At 42.4% G+C, this 22,385-nt stretch overlaps 2 protein-coding genes across 2 annotated transcripts in view; both read right to left on the bottom strand.

The window, feature by feature from the left end:
• Nucleotides 1–1,079: 1,079 nt before the first annotated feature.
• On the bottom strand, nt 1,080–5,220 carry LOC308403335 (uncharacterized protein). The gene is made up of 7 exons (XM_080892659.1): nt 5,119–5,220; nt 4,788–4,908; nt 3,413–3,582; nt 3,102–3,280; nt 2,655–2,817; nt 2,067–2,191; nt 1,080–1,963 (listed from the first exon to the last, which is right to left on the bottom strand). Exons 1-7 carry the CDS (start codon nt 5,180–5,182, stop codon nt 1,655–1,657), a joined length of 1,131 nt encoding a protein of 376 aa, XP_080748785.1. The 5' UTR covers nt 5,183–5,220; the 3' UTR covers nt 1,080–1,654.
• A 1,205-nt stretch (nt 5,221–6,425) lies between these two features.
• Nucleotides 6,426–22,385, bottom strand: part of tesk1b (testis associated actin remodelling kinase 1b) — a 34,156-nt gene continuing 18,196 nt past the window's right edge. The window contains exons 3-11 of the mRNA XM_080868816.1: nt 20,918–21,039; nt 19,939–19,987; nt 17,530–17,676; nt 16,596–16,678; nt 10,853–10,943; nt 10,204–10,287; nt 8,929–9,015; nt 8,449–8,545; nt 6,426–8,370 (exon numbers count right to left, since the gene is read on the bottom strand). Coding sequence (XP_080724942.1) covers nt 7,244–8,370; nt 8,449–8,545; nt 8,929–9,015; nt 10,204–10,287; nt 10,853–10,943; nt 16,596–16,678; nt 17,530–17,676; nt 19,939–19,987; nt 20,918–21,039 — 1,887 coding nt within the window. The 3' untranslated portion in view covers nt 6,426–7,243. The remainder of the gene's footprint in view (nt 8,371–8,448; nt 8,546–8,928; nt 9,016–10,203; nt 10,288–10,852; nt 10,944–16,595; nt 16,679–17,529; nt 17,677–19,938; nt 19,988–20,917; nt 21,040–22,385) is intronic.

Genomic DNA, 22,385 nt, shown 5'->3' with positions numbered 1-22,385 from the left:
TTAAAAAGCAATATGGCTAACAGTTAGAGATATTTGAGAAGCTAATGATACCACTGAATATCATGGATAGACAATAGAAACACAATACTGCAATGGCTAGCATTTCAGTTGCAAGCTAACAGCATGGATAACAATCGAAATAGCTAATAGCACAACTGAAATTATTTGCTGATAACGGATAACTGGGGGGAAAATGGTCACTGGTGAACACAACGTATCACTGCTATTTTGTACTAGAAGTAGTTGAATAAAGGTTAAAATATTAAGCTAACAGATCTTAATGGTTCAAACTGTTGTCTTTGTAGTTGCAGTGCTGAGCCGTCTGCAGTCATGTGAAAAAGTAAGCGATTGCAGGTTCGGTGTAATCCTATGAAAAACTAAATACATCTTTTACTGCTTCGACAGAAATGAAGAGGGTGGTGATAATCAAATGCACTTGATTACCTGTTCATCAGCAAGTCTGACAGCCTCTATGCAAGCAGACGTTTTGGCAGTTATCTGATTTGTGTTTTAACGCATTGCTAAATCTTCCCAGGAGTTTCCATCCCAGCAAATTCACCTCAAGGTAGACATAGCTTGGGTTTTTTGCTGTTTCTCAGACACTACAGGGCTCAGTTAGTCACTTAAATGGTTCATATCAGAACAATTAGAAAAAAAAACAGAGCATTTTTTGATGTGTTTGGAGAGGTTGTCAGAATAAAGTCTCTTCTCTCTAAAAAAAAAAAAAAACCCAGGCAGCTCGGCTGAGGTTGCAAAGTTGCTTCTGAACAAACCACAGAAGTTCTGGAACAATGTTCTTTGGACAGATGCGACCTAAATGGAGATGTGTGGCCATGAAGTACAGCACCACATTTGGAGAAAACCAAACACGTCATAGCCACTGTGACACACGGTGATGCACGGGTGATGATTTAGACTTGTTTTGCAGGCACAGGACCTGGACACCTTGGAGTCATTGTGTAAGTAAGTAAGTAAAGTAAAATTTTATTTGTATAGCACCTTTCAAGACAAAAATCACAAAGTTCTTCACAGAAAAACTAAAACAGAAAAACACCATGAACCATGAACTCCTCTGGACACCCAAATCATGGGGTGTACTCATTTTTTAAGACTCTATCCAGTCCTGTGAAAATGTTCTTTTTTTAATGTAATTGTAGTTAACTCAGTTCTGCAGATTTATTTATTTTTTGTAGACAAAAAAATCTAACCAGGTGCTCTTGACTTCAGCTAAAGAGTTTATGTATGTGTACTTACAAACTGGGGAAAAGACAATTGTTTCCTGTTACAGTTCATTTTTGAACCTGGATATCTATTTAACAGTCAGTCACTAGGTTTCAGTCCTATCACTTGGTTTTCATCAGCAGAAAAGGTTTTCTGAAACTATAGTTTTTAAGGCTTCAATTTATCCTGTGTTTAGGGCCTTCTCATCAATGTTTGCTTAAAGGTCTAGCTTCCAAAATCTATGAAGACAACTTGTTGTCAACTTCCAGATAATCATAATGTGTTTGACCATAATAGATGAAACACATCCAAACATTTTAAATGGACCAGTCCATACTTTGAGCAGTTTAGTCTCCTATTTCATCCCTGAGGGAGAAAGAGGCAAACTCCAGCCTTACAGAGCAACATTCACGAAGAGAAAGCTCTCAACCTTTCAGTCTCCATGGGGCTCACATGTCTCTTCAGAAGAGCGAGAAACAAGTGGGATGCTGATGCCAGAGTCCAGGCCGCGATCTAGCTCCATCCCTCCGCTGTCCCAGTACACTTCATCCGATTTGGTGTCATAATTGAGACGATTGCTGGAGTGCATGCTTCCCTGTTTGTGATTTAGATTCTGATTGGACACAATGCCAGAAAAGGGCTCAGTGGAAACATGGTCAGGAATAAACTCCAAGTGGATCTCACAAGGGTCAACTATACCCGGGGACAGAGGAACCAAAGGGATCGGCTCTTGAGCAGACGACTTAAGGAATGAAAGAAGAAATGTTTTATTCTGGAAAACTGCATGTGTTTAAGTATTTTATAAAAACAGAGGGTGAAATAAAGTGAAACACAATAAATCATACCGGAGCCTTGGGCTGATTCTCAGTAGCTGGTGTAGCTTGTCTTGATTTTCGTAGATACATGATGAGAATTGGGAAAAGAAGAAGGGAAGTCAGCCCGATTCCCATACACAGCGCTGGCAGCAGCCCTGTAGGGAAGAAATGCATGCAGGTTGAACATGTCTCTGCTCAAAAAAAGCAGAGAACTACACTAAATCATTTCAGACCCAAGATTTACAAGTTGTATCACCAGAAAAGCTGTAGGAAGAGGCAAGCCAAGCTTCTGCAGTAGATCTAGCTGACCTCTTGGACTTATAAAGTGCGGTTCACATCGTTTAAGGATCCAAGCACAGCTGTCTTTATGAGGCTTTCTTGCAGTTTCATGGGAGGTTCTTAGTATCCTAATAGCACCTAAGCAGTATTTTGGACCTCATAACTAATGAAAGTAGGATGTGTTGTGAATGATCCATGGACAGGTCTGTTTTCTGTACTCAGTGTCAAAACTATAGAAGCAGCAGTGATTTCTTAAGCTATCGAACGTGAAGATGGTTCAGGTAGCTGCTAATTTGGGAACCTCTAGTTTTTAAAGTAAACTGTATCTCATCTCCTCACCTGAACTGGCGACTGTTTCAACGCACTGAGGGGCTGATTTCGGTGAAGCCGCCATGGCAAAGGTTGGGAAGGAGAAGTTGGCCTCAGCACAATATTTCTGACCCAGAGGCAAACCGGAGAACTCCACATACGACACGACCTCCTGAGTCCAGACTGTGCGGCTCTGAAAGAAACAAGCATGTATAATGTGTAGCTGGTACTACTACCACTACTGGTACTGCTGCTTGAATGATTCATAGGTCAATCTGAAGTAGCTTAACAAACAAACATTCCCTTGAAAATGGTCAGGTACAAGAACTGAGCTGAAAATCAGTAGCAAAGCAGCCAAAGAAAAACCTAAAGCTAACACTACATATTTAAAGTGTATTTAGCTTTAACGTTCCTTTTGAACACAATACTTCCTTGTTCTTAAATATCAGTAGAACTGGAGACAAAGCATAGCCACACCTGGTATTCTGCACCACTCGGCTCAGTATACACAGTCACTGTGGTCCAGGGATCAATCAACTTAGAGATGGGACAGCACCTCTCCAGAGAGCACCTCCTGTTGGCAGCACAGGGGAAGTGCACCTGCACCACCATCTGGTCGTCTTTCAAAGAGACGGAAACAGAAGGAGGACTGAAGTCTGCAGAGGAGAGACAGAGGCTTCAAATTCAAACCACCCATGATATTTGAAAAGTAAACCTGCAGAGTCTCCTCAGTCTGTGGCACATTTTCACTTAGCTTCATTACAGAAACATTATGGACTGTTACTTACTGAAGTCACTGTAGTCAAACTTGCGTGGTTTGAGCCACACAGTGGAGCTGGGACTGAGGTGAACACCAAGGCGAATCATGTTGTAGAGCTCAAAGTTTGAGAAGACCTGAGAGATGTCACAGCTTCGGGACGAGATCCAGATGCACCATGGCACATCCTGCCACGGGTCCCTGCAATAGTAACACCAAAATTAAAGAACAAGTAAGTATTGCATTTAGAATTAACTTTAAAGTTACATATGATATAATTTACCATATATGCATACCATTTAAACATGTAACGTCAGAGCTAGCTGCAAAGCAGACTTTGGAATGTCTTAAGCCAACCCTTTTTTCTTTGAATCAGACTATCCTGTCATTTTTAAAGTGCTCTTGAACAGCAGGCTTCCTGTAGGTCTCTTAAGTTTTTTTCTTAGGATCTTGGATGCTTTTTCATCCATTTTCAGTCCAGTCCTTGTACTCGGGGGTTTTGTCTACAACCAAGTGTTGTGTCTACACTTAACAGACAACTTAGCAAACAGCCAATTTAAACATTTATCTTTAGGGGATACTAGCAGCCTGTCACAAAACACATAGTATAAAACACAGTGGAGGCTCTTTCATGGTTTCTGTATCTCTATTTTAGTCAGTGCTGCTGGAAATTTTGTCAACATTGATGAAATTATGAATACAGAAAAGAAAATTTTTATCCACAATGTAATATCATCTCACACTGGCAGCAGCTTCATTTTTCAGCACCACAGTGATCCCAGGTGGTCATACCAAATACTGACTCTTAGAATTGTCTCTATTTTTGCCTCATATTCTCCATTTTCATGCATGTTTGCGCATGTTTCAATAATTTATCATTTCCCATTCTCCTAGCAAAATCTGAAGAAATGAGGGCTGGCTCAAGAAGTTTCACAGTACCTTAGATGTTAGCATGAGGCCGGTAAATAGATACATTGGGCATTTGTTGCATTTCAATCCTCTTTTCATCTTGAAATTCATGAGTTATTTTCATTACTTCTCTGTACTATAGATACACACTTGTTTGCCTTTCCACAAGAATCTAAATTATTTGTATTTCTTGTTATACACATTATTCAGTATTCTTATTGTAATCAGTATGCACAATGTAACTGTGCAGTTATATATTAACAGCTGATCCAATGCCAAATCCAAAAGTGTCTGAAGACAATAAAATCATGATCATCTAATTTAACGTACCTAATGCTGTAGACACCAGCAGAAATAAATAAATAAATAAAAATTAAAAAATTAAACGTGACACAATAAACTGCAAAGTGTCTGTGCACTGGTGGGAGTAAAATCAGTGTGTGAGGTTACAGGAATATGTCTCCCTCTCTGACACACACACACTCAGACAGACTTACCCCTGCGTCTTTGTCTGCACAGTGTAGGTGGTATTAGGACTGGCATGGGGACAATCCCACTGCAGGAGGCAACCTAAGTCCAGTGATTCCACTGTAGTGTAACAGACTAACTCGCTCGACCCTGGGAAGTTCGCACGAAACCCGTACACCAAAAATAGACACACATAACACACACAGAGGTTTTCATTGGTCAGCAGACTCCGATTGTGCCAATTTTGTTAACACTTTAAAGCACGAGCGCACACAGAGGGAGAAGAAGACCTGATGCAAACTGGTTTTTAGCACAGTTTGAACAGGGGGCTTTAACAGCAACGCTGACTTCAGTTCCTACCTGTGATGAACAGGATGTACAGCCCCAGCAGCACCATCAACCAGGTTATACTTTGTGTTTCCATGACAACCTGGTGACCTCTGGATCAGGAAAGGGCTTATAGAGCGTGTAAAGTCCTGGAGGTGACTGACTCCCTTTAAAGCAAGACAAATGCACCTGTAAAGAAGCACTGAGACGGAGTAAGCTGCAGGCAAGAATGAGGGCCTGAGGACAGCAGGACGGTGGAAGGGGTGGAGAGAGAGAGAAGGATTTAATTGAAGGCTGGTGATTTTGTAAGGGAGAGGAAAGGCTTTAATCTCCTTAAAGAGGAGGGCCATAAAAATCAAGACTGGGATGGTAATGAGATTCAGAATACTTTATTAATCCCAGAGGAAATTAGGTAAAGAAAGAAGTGTTCATTCTACTGATCGTTTGGTGCTCCTGTACTCATTAACCCCATTTCAGTTGTCAATTTTATGCTTGGCTACCAAACCACAAACACCTTTAGGTCACAAAAAAAAAAAAAAAAAAAAAAGTCATTTTAAAATAAATAAATAATTTCCTTTCTACCGTTATTAAAGGTGCTTTGCCAAACTGCCACAACACGCGGCAAAACTTTCCAGTTTGCAGCGTTTATACTGCAACATCAAGGATAACCTAAATGTTTATTTAAATGTATGATTTCCTCTTTGTGATCAACGTCAACCAAACTGCACATTTTCATTCAGTTTATTACTTCATTAAAAACAACAGCTGCTGCAGTGCACTTCATAAACACCCTACAATGTTGGAGAGAAAAACCCAACAATTAGACAACACCCCTACAAGCAAGCACTTGGTGACCGTGGGAAGGAAGAACTTTCCTTTAACAGGAAGATACTTCCAGTAGTACTAATCCATGAGGATGGAGGCTCTACAGGGTTAATCACTACAAAAATATGTGCTTATGAAATTGCAGAATGTCTTTGCAATAAAACTTCGAGACCAGAAGCTTTCTGGTTTCAGTTTGTAGTCCACTTTCTGTTGGGGGGAGGGGGGGTGAGCGCAAACTCAAAACCCCCAAAATGTTGAAACCCCCCCCCCTCAAAACAAGCTTCCATAATGTGGAGAATAAAAGGAGGGCTGAATTTTTGGAAATACACAAAGATTTGTCTTTGCTCATCAGAATAAATAATGGGTTTCACGACTGTTTAGGATTGCTCCAATGTAAATAAATACATTTGAAGCAGATGGGGGTTGTAGATTTTGGTCACAACTGTTGACAATTTATCCTGAAATAGAGATGAAAGATTATAAGAAACACCCCAGGAATCTAAAGCAGCCAAAACAAAGTAGACACAGCAGATCAAAGACATGAGTGCATTCTGTCTTTTTATTCAATGCCATGTTTAAATAATAAGAATCTGTACATCTCTTAAGCAGGTCAAAGACCTTCATTCCCAAATATAATGATAAACAGTTTCCTTATTAACAATAATACAGCTGAAGTGCTTAACCAGGCAATCAGAAGGACCAACAGAGATCATACAGCAACAAAAATAGTCTTAAGAATGGTGTACATCACACACACTCTGAATCCATCACACACACCTGCATTCAATTCACAAACACACCTCAGCAGAGCATCATACACCTGATAATTAAAGACAAAGCAAAACTGCCTGTTCATTCAGCACCGAACATCATTGCAACAACGATAATACTAAGCTGAACATTCCTCATTCCAGGATCCTCTGACATATCAATCTATACATCTGCAAATATTCAACATCCAACTGATGTGGATCCCAGACTGGAGTGTTTACATGCTGATCAGTTCTGGACACTGCCGATCAGATCTATACAGGCACGGCTGACGTCACAGGCTGTGCCACCCTCAGTCCAGCAGAGGGCGTCGCCTGAAAGGTTTTACGTCCCACGGCTTTGTTGGAGAAAATCAGCCGGTTTTGGAGTCTCTCTGTAAAGCGACCCAAACACTTAAGAGTCACCTGTGCACCAAAAAAGTGTGTCTGGAAAATAAGCAGAGTATTGCTGCGTTAAAATCTGTGCAAATTTTAAAGAGGACCTGCTTAATTCCCCAGAATGTGACCTTTTGGTGCAGTTTGCACGTCTGCTCTATGTGCATTTGGTGTTGAAGAATCAGGGTTTATGTTTGCACCCCAGGCAAGGCGAGTCCCGGCTCCAGGCTGGTGGTTGTGGTTGTGGGTGTGGGGGAGGGCGGAAGGCCCTTGGGTCCTGAACAAAGCAGCCCGTGAGAGGCCGCGTGGTCTCCGTTCAAGTTCTTGTAAGGGTTACGCCGTGGAGGAGCTCTCAGACACACTGAGGGGAACCGGAGACCAGCCAGGCAGCAGCCAGGACATGAGGAGATGACCTCCTCCTGGTCCAGAGAGTGTCCGCTGCCAGAGCCAAAGGGAGAAGAGCCCGCGGGGTCTCCTGTTGGGGAGTGGTAGCCGTTGTTGTTGGTTGTGGGAGTGCTGTTGGTGGCGGTGCTCCAGCCCAGTGGTCGACTCACAACCACATTATTGTTGACCAAATTGGAGAGCGGTGGCAGGCACGGAGGCCCGTTAGAGATGGCCGACCCCCAGCCGTTTGAGAAAGGAGGACTGGATGGTTGTAAGGGAGATGAGAAATGGGAAAGAGGAGAGGAAAGTTTGGAGTAAGGAGACGAAGTGCTGTCTTGCATGTCTGGGGAACTAGTGCAGTCCATTGGCTCCTCCTCCCTCCCTTCCTCCTGCTGCTGCTGCAGCTTCGCCTCCTTCTCATGGTCAAACATGTTTACTGACAGCGCCTCGAGAGACAGAGGGAGACCTGAATCGCTCGCCCTGTAAGCATCCTTGTCTTCTAGAAGACAGTCCTCTTCAGTTGCGTCGTTCACTTCTGTCTCAGACGGAGACTCCTCAGAGAGAACGGTGTTTGGTGCCGACGTGAGGTGTGGAGGAGGTGTGCAAGGCAGCGAGTGGCAGCGCCTGTGCCTCCTGGGCATGTCGACAGCATCCGCATCAGATGCAGTGGTGTCATCGCAGTCTGGTGGAGGAGGCAGCGTGAAGGTCAGGGAGATGACCGACTTGCTGGGCGTGTCAAACAGCTTTATCTTCCCGCCTTTGAGATCCTCCCTTTGGGAGAAGGGGTTAAACCGAGCAGGAGGAGCCAAGGTAGCAGTAGGTGGCGTCTCTGAAGGATGGAGCATGTCGGATTTGCTGCGGGAGAGACGCTGGTCTAACAGCAGGCCCAGGGATCGCCTTCGCACAGGGCTGACAGGCGGAGAAGTTGCTTCTGAAAGCAGAACAATCGTGTTAGTTTACAGAAGTGAGACAGAGTTCTCTTCAGTGAAGCCTCTACAGAATGGCTCACCTTTGACAGCTGGTTCGACCTTCTGTTTTCTCTCAGCTTGTTTCTTCTCCAGCTCTGCTACGATTTGGGAGAAAGATGGACGGAGCTTTGCGTTCATCTGTCAAATTAGAGGAAAAGGATGGAAAGTTAAAACGGGTCATAAAACAGGCAGCAATTATAAATATAAAAAAAAACTAAAATGTGGAGGCATCTGAAACATTTCCTCTGGATTTTTGGCATTTAAGCTCAAGTTACAAGAGTCAATAACTACTGTTAGATCTAAAGATGACAGGATCAAGTGTACAAGCTCTTGGCAACTGTAACTAAATGAAAATGGACACTCTTCCTTCAAACAGCAAAACAATTTGATCTCTCGTACTGAAGCTCAAACCTTTGGTCAGTGCACTGCACTTGAGGTTACATCATGCACAAGTCAAGATGACAAAGCGAGCAGCAGTGAGCTAACAGCACATATGACATGAGACAAAATGTATTTCTTACATTACAGCAGGCGATAGCCAAATTCAGGAAGTGAGATGGGCAGTCTGCCACCATATGTCGAAAGGCCTCCACATCCAGACCAAAATCCTGAAAGAACACAAAACCGAATAAGTTCTGTTTCAGTACATGTGAGCACTTTGTTTAAACAGAGTCTCCTTACTCCATCTTCTTTCTATCACAGAGACAAGTGACTGCAACCAGAATCTTCAATTGCTGTACTGCTAAATGGCCACAAGGAGGAGCAGTGCTCTTGTAATAGCTTCAAAAGGTCTTAAAGTAGATTAATACAGTCTGTGGCATGTCAAAACTAATTTTAGCTCATAGGCCACATGCAGCCCACTCTGATCTCAAGCAGGTTCCACCAGAAAGCCCATTTAATGAACTGGAATATTGGCCAGAGCCAACAGCTTTTTGGAGAAGCTGAGTAGTCTGAGTAAACGAGACCCTTTATCTCACTTCCTTAAAGATTTCCCAAAATCTGGAGTAGTTTGATCTTCCACAAAACCATCCAGTGGACCAAATGGGAACCCCCTGTCTGCATCACACAGTACTATGATTTAATATTAAGGCTAAATGCTATGTTATCATGCTGTTAATAAAGGCTGGTGTAAAACTACAAAATCAAAGCAAAAACAGAAGAAGAAAAAAAAAAAAAGAAGAGGCAAAAATCTTTAAATGTTTTTCACATACTCCTTTCTTTTGGTTTTTACCATCTACACTGACTGTTCTGAATAGTTTTACTGATGTTCCAGTTTGACAACAACTTAAAATCAGTTAAAAAAAAAGAAAATAAAGAACAACAAATAAATAGGTATAAAATGAGAGGTTTGGTGACTTTGTCCCTGAGGCGAGAGTTAAACAACAGGTAGCACAGCGCTGCACGTCGCTTCTTTTGAGCCCTTTAAGCGTTCGATTTACAAGCAATAAGTCAGTCAGCTTTCTGTTTGCCCGCAATGACATTCAGAGGATTTTAAAATGATCTACAGCAGCTATCATTTCAAATATTTTTAATTATCTCTCTCGCCTGTTGCTCAATCTTAGGAGCCATTTTAACAGTGCTGCTTGCACAACCATCGCGCTCTGGAGGAGCACTTCAGATGGCGACAGGCTTGAGGGTCTGTCCTCGAGCGGAGACAAACATTAAATCAATAATGGCTTTGTTAGAAACGTTCCCCACACTTCCTTAATAAAGAGGCCAGATTGTGACTGAGGCGTGAGTGAGATGATGAGCGTGTCAGGAAACAGGATAGGCGATGAAAACATAGTCATCAGTACCTCAGTGCGTGGCAGGATGTCGGGATCAGCCTGTATCCTCGCAATGATCTCACACAAGATGATACCGTATGCAAACACGTCCACCTGCAGAGAGAGGACAAACAGTCTATCAGCCAGAGATAACACAGCAGGTGAAGATAAGACCAAATAAGTGGAAAGACACGCATGCAGACTACGTATGGCTTCTAATATTATCTGTGTACTTTAAATTCAGATCGGATAAACAGCAAGATAAAAGTCTGTCACTTTTTCATTGTTTAAGCTTGCTTGACAAAACAAGCCTGCTGTAATTTCTCTCAGCTTTCAACAGTATTTAGTTTATAGCCAATTTATTATTTTTGTACATACGCACCATATTCTGCATGTAGTTTATACCAAACTGGAGCTTCTAATGAGTCCAAAACACAGTGAACGCTCATTTTACAGCCAATCAGGATTCCCACTACGCTACACAGAAAACAGTCATAACCCAGGCCAACGAGTGCACCAATTACATAACCACATAACCACTTTATTAAATATTGATTGCTGTACATCACTGCCCGTTTCCTCTGTTTATTTGAGCAGCTCTCATCACGCCCACTGTGGACCTTGGACTTCTGAAACAACATGCAGCTGAAGGGAAGTGAAGAAAGTGAGCTGTCAGTACCTTCTCATTATACACCTCTCCTCTGAGCACCTCCGGAGCCATCCAGTAGGGGGAGCCAACCACAGCAAGAGGCTCCTGGCCTTCTTCCTCACTGCAGGAAAACAGGAAAGAGAAGCAAAACCTCTAAATGCACAAGTTTAATGGAATCAGGTTAAATTTGCTTTTAACCTTTGTTAAGATAATGTGCGTGGACTCTATGCTCGACTTTGTTAAAAGTGATTTCTTCATGATGCAAATACCCTCCAACGCTTTAATATAAAAACGCAAACAATCGACATTTGAATTTAATCTGATTTTTAACTGGTCAGATAAAACAAACTCAAAGGCAGCTCCTGAGGTTTCGTAATTGCGAGTCATTTTGGGCCATTTCACCACTTCAGAAAAAACAATTACCAGAACAGCAAACCGATGTAATGCTTTGGCTTGTTTTTTCCCCTTTGACATCACATAAAAATAACTAAATAGACTCTCAGAGTTTAATGTTTTTCTCAACAGAAGTAAAAGATCTTTGTCTAAATTTGCAGCATTTTGTAAATCAAATCGACCTAGGAGGGCTTTTCTTCAGCTTAAAATGGGGAGAGGCAACAATCGGCTGCTTGGCATGAACACTATGCAGCTGTTTTTTGTAGTCAATGCTTTTGAGTATTTATCTAGCTCCAGTTCACATATTTAAGCTGTCATGGTGCCACCTTCAGGGCCTTTAGGACACAGATGTTCATTTTCAAAAACCCAGTAGTGACGCATGCAAAACAATACATGATGATGACTTTCTATATAGAAGCCTGTGACGTGCAGGAGACCAAAGAAGATGACAGATTGATAAAAGGTGCAACAAGAGCAGGCTTCACAGGCCAATTCAGTGACACAGAAGCGAATCAAGAGGTCGTGCGGGGTGAGCCGTTACTCTGTGCAAGCGTACGTGTGTTTATGTGCACTTCCTCAGTATCTAAGAAACCACAGTGTTTTTCAGTTATCTGGAGATATTGTTGTGCAATTTTTGACCGAATTAAAAAGGAAGGAAGACAAGAATGTGCAAGGACAACGTGCTTGCACACATGCCTGCACACACACACACACACACACACACACACACACACACACACACAGCTGGCAGATACTTCCTCTGTGCTATTTCCATCTGCTACTGAGGGCTATGATACAGCAAAAAGAAAAAAAAAAAACAAAAAAAAAAAAAAAAAAAAAACCCATACAGAAGGGAGAAAGGATGAGTCGAGACGGTCACAGCTCCTAGTGTAAACACCATTTGGAGAAGTGGACCGGAAGAAATGAGACAAACTGAGCGACCGCAGAAGGCAGCACAGGGAAAACACCACAACAGAAAAGTCATCAGCATAAACAGATCAGATTATATCAGCAGAAGGGCGAGAGTGACTTGTTATGAGGGACAGCAGAGATCCAGCAAAGCCGGGAGAGCAAAAGGAGGAGGACTGGAATAGTTTGACCTTATTTGGAGCGCTAAACCCCTGTCATCATCTTTTCTTTCCTTTTTTTTCCCCCCTCCCCATGCCACAAGCACAGCAGTTTCAGTCAAAAACACACTCAAAAAACACACCCACCAACATCATCCATTTTCTGCTAGCGGCCTGCTGCAGGATGCAACAGTGTTTGAATAGAATCAAGAGCAAACAGCCTTGGAAAAAAAACAAAAAACAAACCACAATTGACCAGCTGCTATTGAAACAAAGTCTAGAACAAACAGAGCTGTCATGTTGGATAGGTGGAAGTATGCATGTATGTAAGTCCACAGTGACAGTTACATGGAAGACTCGCATCTGTAAAAATGTCAGCCTTATTTTTCAGCTCATCTGACACATTTTGCCAGGTTTTGCAGAAAGAGAGACAAGCGAAGTCACCCCTCCTGACAGTGACGCACACTTGTGAAGTGGCTGGACACACACACACACACACACACACACACACACACACACACAGGAGTCGTGTTTTTAACTTAATAGCTGGAGACAGAGGAGGATGAGGACTAAAGAGACAAGAGTGTTTGTCAGCATGTGTGGGCAGAGACACACTGACTATGGCACTGCTTTGAGGTCAGCCTCGACAGCCCTTTTAAAACAGTAGTCAGACTCGTATTGTTCAACCAATGGCCAAAACCTTTCTGCAAAAAAATGCTGTACATAAAGACAACAAATTCTTTAGTCTGACACATTTAGTCTCCTTAAAACTCTTTTTGGCATTTTCCAAAAGTGAAAAAATTCATAACACTGATGGATGTCAAGTACCGCATTTCCTCTTTCTAAACTCTGATGCAGAAAGTAAAGTGCTGTCATTTGTAGCAAGTATGTGTTATACTTGTGGATACTACATTAACCTGTTAGTTCTCTGCAGTGACTCACTCTTTATCAGATAGTTGTGCAGATAAATTTAGTTCAGCTATTTGTTTCAACAACACACAGCAACCTGCTGCACTCGTGGTGTCACTGCTTTTCTTATCTAACAGCGTTAATCATCAGCAGCCACCAAAATTCATGCACAGCAAGAGAGAACTCATTACAACATAGCGTGCATTTTAACACCTGCCCATAAGCCATGCTGCATGCACCCTCAGGCCACCAATACAAGAGCAGCTCCTCATGCAATTCTTCCTAAAAGGAAAGCCCAACACTATAATGGACAAAGGCTTGCTTACATTGAAAGGGCTTTCATTTAGACACATGAAAGAACACCACATGCAACCACAGGATTATGTTTTGTTTGTTTGCTTTAAGCTGCCAGATATCAGACTGGAAGGGGGTTGCCTACACCTGCAACCCCCTTCCAATCCACAAAGCAACAGATCCCCTACAGCGCCTCCTGCAGGTGGGAAGCTCAAAGGATGATGGACACATAGGAACTGGTGGAGTCTAGCAAGGCCTGGGTTAAGGCATTCTTAAACACCTCCCCAAGGCCCTGTTCCAGGTCGAAAACTATGTATTCCATGTGGTCAACCTACTCATTAAACATACAGGAGCTGCTTGGCCCTTGAAACCCATGCAATACAGTTCCTGAAGCACAGTTTCTGTGCTGATGTTGATGCCAGGGCAAGTTTGATTTCAGCTCGGCCTTCGATACCATCATCCCAGACATTCTTATAGAGAAGCTGGTAAACTTGGACTCCCCCCCTCCACATGTGCATGGATCAAAAACTTCCTCACAGACTGTTCACAATCAGTCAAGGTTGGCAACCAGAGATCATCCACCCTGTCTCACAGCACTGGCTCACCACAGGGATCTGTGCTGAGTCCACTCTTATACACCATCTACACCAGTGACCGCACCCCTGCAACATCATCAAATTTGCAGACGACACCACTCTGATGGGGCTCATCACCAACGATGATGACACCGCCTACAGGGATGAGGTCCAGCGACTGTCAGAATGGTGTAACTACAATAACCTCACCCTAAACGCCAAGAAAACAAAGGAAGTGGTCATGGACTTCTGCAAAACAAGAACCGATCCCCCTCCCCTATCCATAAAAGGTGACTATGTGGAGAGGTTCCTCCTTTACGTTCCTCGGCACCCAAATATCTGAGGACCTATCTTGGTCCACAAACACATCAGCCCTAGTAAAGAAAGCCCAGCAGCGCCTCCATTTCTTGAGGGTTTTGAGATGTAACAGGCCGCAGACTGAACTAGTGTCCTTCCACCGTGCCACTATCGAGAGTGTGCTGGTGCACGCCATCCCTGTGTGGTACACTGGTTGCACAACAGCTGACAAGAAGAGACTACAGAGGGTCATCAGAACTGCAGAGAAGGTGATCGGCTTTCCACTCCCCTCCCTGGACTTAATTGCCAGCTCAAGATGTCTCTCCAGAGCCAGGGCAATTATAAAGGACCACCTCCATCCTAACCACCACCTCTTCAACATCCTGCCCTCTGGAAAAACGCTCAGATCCATCAAGTGCAAAACCAACAGACTAAAGAACAGCTTCTTCCCGTGGGCTGTCAGAACTCTTAATGCAAACTAAGAGTGTGTAAAGACTTCCCAAACACATCCACCCTGACACTGCTGTTGATCATCTATGTGCAATATCTCAGTCTTTCCATGTTCTGTGCAATATTTTTGGCTCATGTGCAATATTCTGGTCCCAGTCTGTTTCAGTGTTTCTTATACATACACCGTGTATATAGTCTGACTCACATATATGTATACATATACATTGCTTTTTATTTTATTTATCCCCCCTTGTTGTATATTGGTCTCTTCTTTCTTTTGCACCTTTGTGGTCCAGCTACCCAATTTCGCTGAAACTGCACAATGACAATAAAAAGTTCCAAGTCCCCAAGTCCAAGTCCCCAAGTCCAAGTCCCAGTCTGGTGCCCTAGAAGCGACTTTTTAACAGCACCACTTACAGTTGATGGTGGAATATCTACAAGGAAGGACATTTCACAAACTGGCTTGCTGCAAAGGTGGCATCCTGTTACAGCACCACACTCAACTGATCGAGCTCTTCAGAATGATCCATCCTTTTACAAATGTCTAAAAGCAGAGTGCATGTCTGTGTTCTTGATGCAATACATCTGTGGCAGCGGTACTCAAAGCACCTGAAGTCAAAGATGTGTGGCCCAGTACTTTTGCCCACACAGTGACATTCCCAAGTTTCCTCCAAAGCAACCATTTCCAGACAAATGGCTTTTACATGACTGCCCGTTTTTCTTCAAATAAAAGTGAGTGAAGCTAGAGCCAAGTAACAACTAGTGGAAATTCATTTCCATTTATGTAAAAACTGCATTTTAATTAATGAACCGTGGGACAATTTCATTTCAAAGTTTTCAAGACCTCCTTACTTCAGGCACAGACATCAGGACCGTCTCCATCACACCACTTCTTTCGTTGCAAGAGAAAATATTAAGATGCTGCACTGCTTCTTGAATAATTTCTCTATTTTCCAACTATCTTGCAACAACCCTCATGCTGGTCATTTTACAGATTCAGAGAGAATATACTTACATGTGATCACTGTCAGATTTTTAAAAAAAAACAAAAAAAAACAAAACAGTTTGCATAACAAGTCTACAATTTAAAAGAGAACCTAAGAATTTGTGTTTTGTCCCCTCTACTAACACTTTGTTGAACGACTTTTTCTTCTGTAAACATTTTAACGTCTTTTCCCCTCAATCTTTAGAGCGGGGCCCTTTTATGCCAAGAATCTGATCATCCGCCACTTAACAGACATGATGTCAGTGGAAAAATAGCTGCAGAAATTAAAATAAAGACACATCTGAGGATTGCTGGTCATTTATAGCCTGTACAGGCCAGTGATGAATTGTAGAAACCACATAAATGTCACTAGAAATGCAGCTGCAAAAACGAAGGGGAAGAGTCATAACGCGACACCAGCAACAGAGCTGTGAGTTAGTGGTGTGTCATAAAAGCTCACCAAAAAAAAAAAAAAAAAAAAAAAAAAAACCCCACTGAAAACATCACTGCGAGCCAAGTGCCGTCCCGTCTGCCTTCCCCTGGACCTATGAAACAGAGCGGAGGCAGCGTGTGCCTGTGTACTTTGGAAAAACCTGACTGATCGGGAGTGAGCAACAGTCTCTGTGTGACTGTGTCTCATCCGAACGTCTCCAGGAGAAAAGCAGAAGTTGAGGGAAATATTTCGAGAGTGCACGGAGAAAGATATGGCATGGAATATAAACAGAGCGGAGACGAGTGCAGGAGTGGAATTTATTGAGCACGACTTATCTAATCACACAGCTGATAGGTGTCGACGGACTGACCTGTAATCTGGTATTTTCTCTGCCAGGCCAAAGTCTCCCACCACGGCCGAGCACACGCTACCTTCCCAGCGCACCAGGCAGTTCTGAACAGAGGGGCAAAGGTCACATGAATCACTTTATTGCTGCAGCAAACTGTGCATCCACAATATGTGAGAGCGGTGCTTTCTGCATGCCTGCAAAGATGTTTTTGGTTAGTTTTTTGCAAGAAGAAGAAAACCTTAAGAAAATTCAGACATTCAGAGCATCAGATCGCAGCGTCCCCCCCAAATTATTTCCTTTACACTCCTAGAAATACTCTGGACGCACGACACGTGATGCCCACTCACTAGTGTTGAATGCAGCGGATTATCAGCTGTTGCATAATGACGTTACTGGCAGTAGTTTACAAAAGTCTACGACCTGCCGGGAGCACAGATGATAAGCCTGCAATCACCAAATCTGGTACATTTTTACACAATGTTTATTAATGTGCATTTTAAATACAATAAAACACACAGGCTCCTGTAGCATACTCAAAAACAACCTATAAAAATAAAATTTGAGAAAAAAAAACAGACGAGAGTAGGGGCTCTAAGTGTGTAAAGGTCGCCTGCCAAGACTCCCACAGATGTTTTGGCTGCTGTTTGGCACAGATCCAGGTGCAACACTGGACCTCTGTGATAGCATCAGATGTAATTTTACGATTTGTAACGCACCTGCAGCGCCTTTAAATCTGTACTCAGATCTTTTTCACCTTCCTTCTGTTTACCAATCACGAAGTATTTACACTCCTGCGCCTCCCTGTGCGTGTGTGCGCGCTCACCTGTAGCCCTCGTGCTATTGTGGCGCATTCATACGCCTATGTGCGTCACAACCTTCTGAGCGAGTGGGTTCAGTGAGTGTTGATTCTCAGTGATGTGTGCGAGCAGTACATGAGCACCGTGTGTGTAATCACCTTGGAGGTCAGGTCTCTGTGGAAGATGCCCTTGCTGTGCAGGTACTTCAGTCCCCGGGCGATATCCAGAGCAAGGCTGAGTCGCACACTCCACGACAGGTACACGTCGCTGTCCAACAGCTGCTCGAGGTTGCCACCATTGATGTACTGAATTATCAGGAGACCAAACAAAAACACAATTAGTTATATTAATTATACTGATTATGCATGCATCTCATTCTGCTTAAAAATGTTGAGATAAAAGCTGCTTCCAGTGTTGTTAAAGGAAAATGCTTCCAGAGGTGTTTTCCTATTTAAAAAAAAGAAAAAGGAAAAACGAAGCTCTTCCTCCACACAGACACCAAATGCTTGCTAATGCTTATCATCTGGGTTTCTTCTTACTGTAGGTTTTAATCTTTAACCTGACATTGCTTTCAGTCAAATGATTTTATTTTCAAAAACAACTTTATTTAACAAGGACAACAGCAGTCTGGATACTGCAAACATCGCTGCATTCTTAGAGCACACTGTCATGTGTCCACAACCATCCACGTTACAAGAAGGCAGCATCCGCTTTCCTTTTCTTCATGTTTGTTTAAACATCATCTCAGTTTACTTCAAGATACAGTGCCATGGCATCTACAGCGATTTCATAGCCTAGCATCCTTCTTCTCTAGAGGTTGACACAGATGGTCCTAAAATACTTGAATTTTACTGCATGTCCAAAGTATGTGAGGGTGCAGGTGTTCATGTGGCCAAACAGTCTCCAGCATTGCTGTTGTGCTATATTAATACAATGTAACTGAACTAAAATGTTGTCATACGCACTCAAACATCAAGTCTTCTGCAACAACAACTACGGATCCTTTTTTAGTGCATTTTGTTATAGTTAAGAGCAGATCAGAATTAAATCTCAAGTTTTCAAGCACTTAATCTTCCTGCGTTGAACTGTGCCAGGCAAACCTCACTGAAGATTAAAGTAGTTTATTTAGGCCACGACTTTTCATATTCATCAAGTCATCTGCTGGGTGAAGACTGGAAATCTGTTTGTATGCATTGTTATTTCAATGGTTGAAAATGTCACTTTCATTTATGAGAAGTTGAGCTGACAGCCAAATTTTGGGGGGAAAAAACAACAACAAAAAAAAAAAACTCAAAAAACCCCCCCAGGGTATTCTGTAAATTGATATGCAACAGAAGCTCTCATTTGTACGGGAAGCCACTGAGGTTGCATGATAAACAATTTAACCACAAGGTGACAAGAATTTCCCCATTTCTAAAAATGTGAATGATGATAAAACCTCTTGGTCAATCAATCATTTAAATAAAAGAAAAAATTAAGAAAAACAAAAAGTTATAAAACCTCTGACCAACACGACCCACTAAAGACACTACCTGACGTTAGAGCAGGTACGCCTCTTCTCTCCTGACCTTTATGCTTTTTACTGACCAGCTGCTCAGTTACTATGGCAACATCTAAGAAACAGGTGACCTGTTATGAACCGTGTGACCTCAGTCTGGCCAGGATTAAGTGTACCGCAGTTACAGACGCTTGTACCGCCTGTTCTGGGTTTATGTGGAGAAATGAAAATGAAATCACCAATTTCAGAAGAAAAATCCTGAGAATCACATTCATCCAACCTGCCTAAACACTTAAACTGGAGGGCAGGGCTCAGTTAATTGAATAATAATATTTATGAGTCTTTTAAGATCAATTTTCAAATTAACTGACTAAATTAATGAGGTTGACACTACGCCTGCGTCAGACAACCTCTCAAAAATAACTGACTGCAACATGTAAAGTTTACACAACAGTAAACAAAGATGATATTAGACGGGTATATTTAGCAAATTAAAAAGCCAGCCGATGCCTTACAGCAGGCCTGATTCTCTTTCTCCTCCCCCCGGGACCAATAACTCGACCCATACTAGTTTGAAGTACAGGATCTGAAGAAACCATCTCTTTACGGCCAGATTTAAAACTCAGACGGTGAGATCAGAGTGCAATTTAAATTTGATTTCAAAATCAAAAGAGCCAAAACTTTTCATAAATGCCTCAAAGCATTTAGATAAATAATGTAAAAGATATAAAATGCACAATAAATGTCACGTTCAGTGTAAAGTGAGCTCAAAAACCAATGTATAACATTAATTTAGGCTGGCTTTCTCATACAGACTGAATTAAAAACCACAGACTGAGGCTGCAGATATTTTCCCTCCATTTGATGAGTTTGACTTTTTTTCTTGCTTCAAGGGAATCTTGTTTGCTACAATGTTTATAGTGAGGACAAAGGCAGATAAATATCAGTTTCTGGTCACATCATTGCTTTCATGCAGATGCACACAGCCGCCTGTTACCACTACAAAGGGCAAAATGAGGAGATCAAAACCAGATCGCCATCTGTGCTGTAGCACATTAATGAGACTTACCTCTGTGAGAGCATGGAGCTGCCCCTCATGGACACACACTCCTATAAACCTGTGGGTAAAGTACAGGAACATATATTAATGTCAAGTCTAAACTTTTTAAACATTTCAAGGATTTTTTTTTAGTATGGTGGACACACCCGGGACAGGTTCTATCACAGGGTATATTACACAACCATTTAAACAGTGTCAACAGTTTAAAAAATGGTTTTATCAAAGCACGGCTGCTTTGAGAGGCATGTCCCGACAGAGGAAGCTGCCGGGCAAGTGTCGCATCTGCTAATCTGAATCACTGAGCTGGAACTCGAGACAGTTTGTGGCTTCTGGAGCATTTTATTGCAATCGTTCAATAACATGGTCTGCTGTGCAGCTAATTGCACCAAGTTGTTTTGCCGTTTGTTTTGTTTGTTTTAAATGTTTTTAAATCAGGTGTGGCGCACCAATGTGGTCTATGGACCTTTTATAGCCCACCCGCTTTTACATCCATGTACACTTCAGGCTACGGCAAAAAGTGCCAAAGACTCTTATTAAAAGGTCATTAAAAAGTTATTTTCAAGTCAAGTGGCCTTATTGTCATTTCAAGCATGTGCAGTGGTACAGTACACGGTGAACCGAGACAACGTTCCTCCATGTGGTGCTACACATGACAAACAAACGCAGGACTACACAAAGTGCAATTGTGCAAGAAAACCCCAAAACAAACAAAACCAAAACAGTTCAACACCGGACAGAACTGAACGATACAGACACAGCAGTGCAATCACTGACAATGAACCAACTGAAAATCTAGTCTGTGGGCTCTTCTTGTGGACCACACAAACCACATCTATCACCAGTGTTTGAAGGCCGATTATTCTAAACAGTGTACGATGAGACATGCCATCACAATGAAAATCAAACACTGGAAAGAAATGTTTTTAAATGAAAAGGTAAAAACTGAGTTTATGTTAACAGTGAGATGGAAAGCCAACATTTCAGTTACCTGAGTATGTTAGGGTGCGATAGTCGATTCATGAGCTGGACCTCCCTGAGCATGTTGGCCCTGTTACTGGCCAGGATGTTCATCTTCAGAGCCATCACCTGACCAGACACACGGTGTTGCACCTGGATGATGAAAGGGAAAGGAGCACAAACGCTTTATTTAGATCAACTGAAGCAACGAGAGCTGAAAAGCCGAAAAGACAATTTGTCATCACAAGCAAAAACACTTAAAATCTGCCTCACACCCCGGAAGAATCCATGACTGCTCCACATTTGGATGAAAGAAATATTTAAGACGCCTCACAGTTAACAGATGTATGGCTGAGGAGAGTAGGCGTGCGGCGCAGCGCTGGTGATGACGGATCTATCACACATGCATCAGTCACACCATCAACACCCTCTGAAGCAATAAAAATCTAAGTGCTGACTGAATGATATCTGGAAACCGGCCACGAAGCATTTAGAGGGTCGGTCGAGTTTCTTCCACACTCCTCTTGGCTGCTCGTCTGACCAAACCTGCTGCCATGACAATGAGGCCGTCTGGTATGGTAACTATGGCGATGCGACATGCTTCCTGGCGGGTGCATGTTTGTGCATATTTGCTTGGCAAGTAGTTTGACTTCCACAGAAATGTGTACGAGCAGCAGATGAAAGCAAAACACTCTGGGAATGTTTGCTGTGCGTGTGCGTGGTGAGAAAGGCCAGCACTTTAAGTGTTTTACATGTACGAGTAAGTGTGAAAGGAAAATGTTGGCATTGTGAATCAATTAGAGAGGACTGCTGCTAAATTCTGACTTCGTTTTCTATCATTTTATGCATTCTGACCCCTCACGCTTCATCTGCTGCCTTTAGAGATTTTTTGTAATTTAACAAGTCTATAAAAGTTAATTGTTTTACCATTAAAGCAATCACAAATACTTTGGCGTGCAAACAAATATAGCTCGATGATGTTAGAGTATTTAACTGGTCCAAAGCATTATTGTTACAGCCAATTAAGCTGGAATTAAAATAACTCATTTGTCCTCTAGTAGTGCTACGTGTATTCAACTGGTTTACTTTGGGTCCTGTCCAAAATGTCTAAAAGTATGTCTAGCAGCTCTGTGAGAGCGTACTCTTGCATAAAGGAGCCAACACCAAAAAAAACACAACATGCTGCACTGCTCCAGTAAATGCTGAGCCTTGCTATGACGCGCAACAGTGTTGTTGTAACATCTCACCACAAACAATTGTAACAGGGTATCGGTACATTTACAAATTTACCAGTTACTGAAAAATAAGTACGTAAATGTGAGAAAAGGACATTGAGCAGCTTGTAGAACCACCTTTATTATAGTGGAGGAATTTTGGGCCACTCTTCAATTCGCTAAGGTTTGCAGGCATTCATTCATGTGCCTCTGTCAGTGCGCCACAGGGTGCTGTGGCTGCAATGTAGCTGCCATCACCAGTGTGTGAATGTGTGGATGACTGGA

The sequence above is a fragment of the Rhamphochromis sp. 'chilingali' genome (assembly GCF_963969265.1).
Source record: "Rhamphochromis sp. 'chilingali' genome assembly, chromosome: 1".
Lineage (NCBI taxonomy): Eukaryota > Metazoa > Chordata > Actinopteri > Cichliformes > Cichlidae > Rhamphochromis > Rhamphochromis sp. 'chilingali'.
This window is presented reverse-complemented; position numbering and strand designations above follow the sequence as displayed.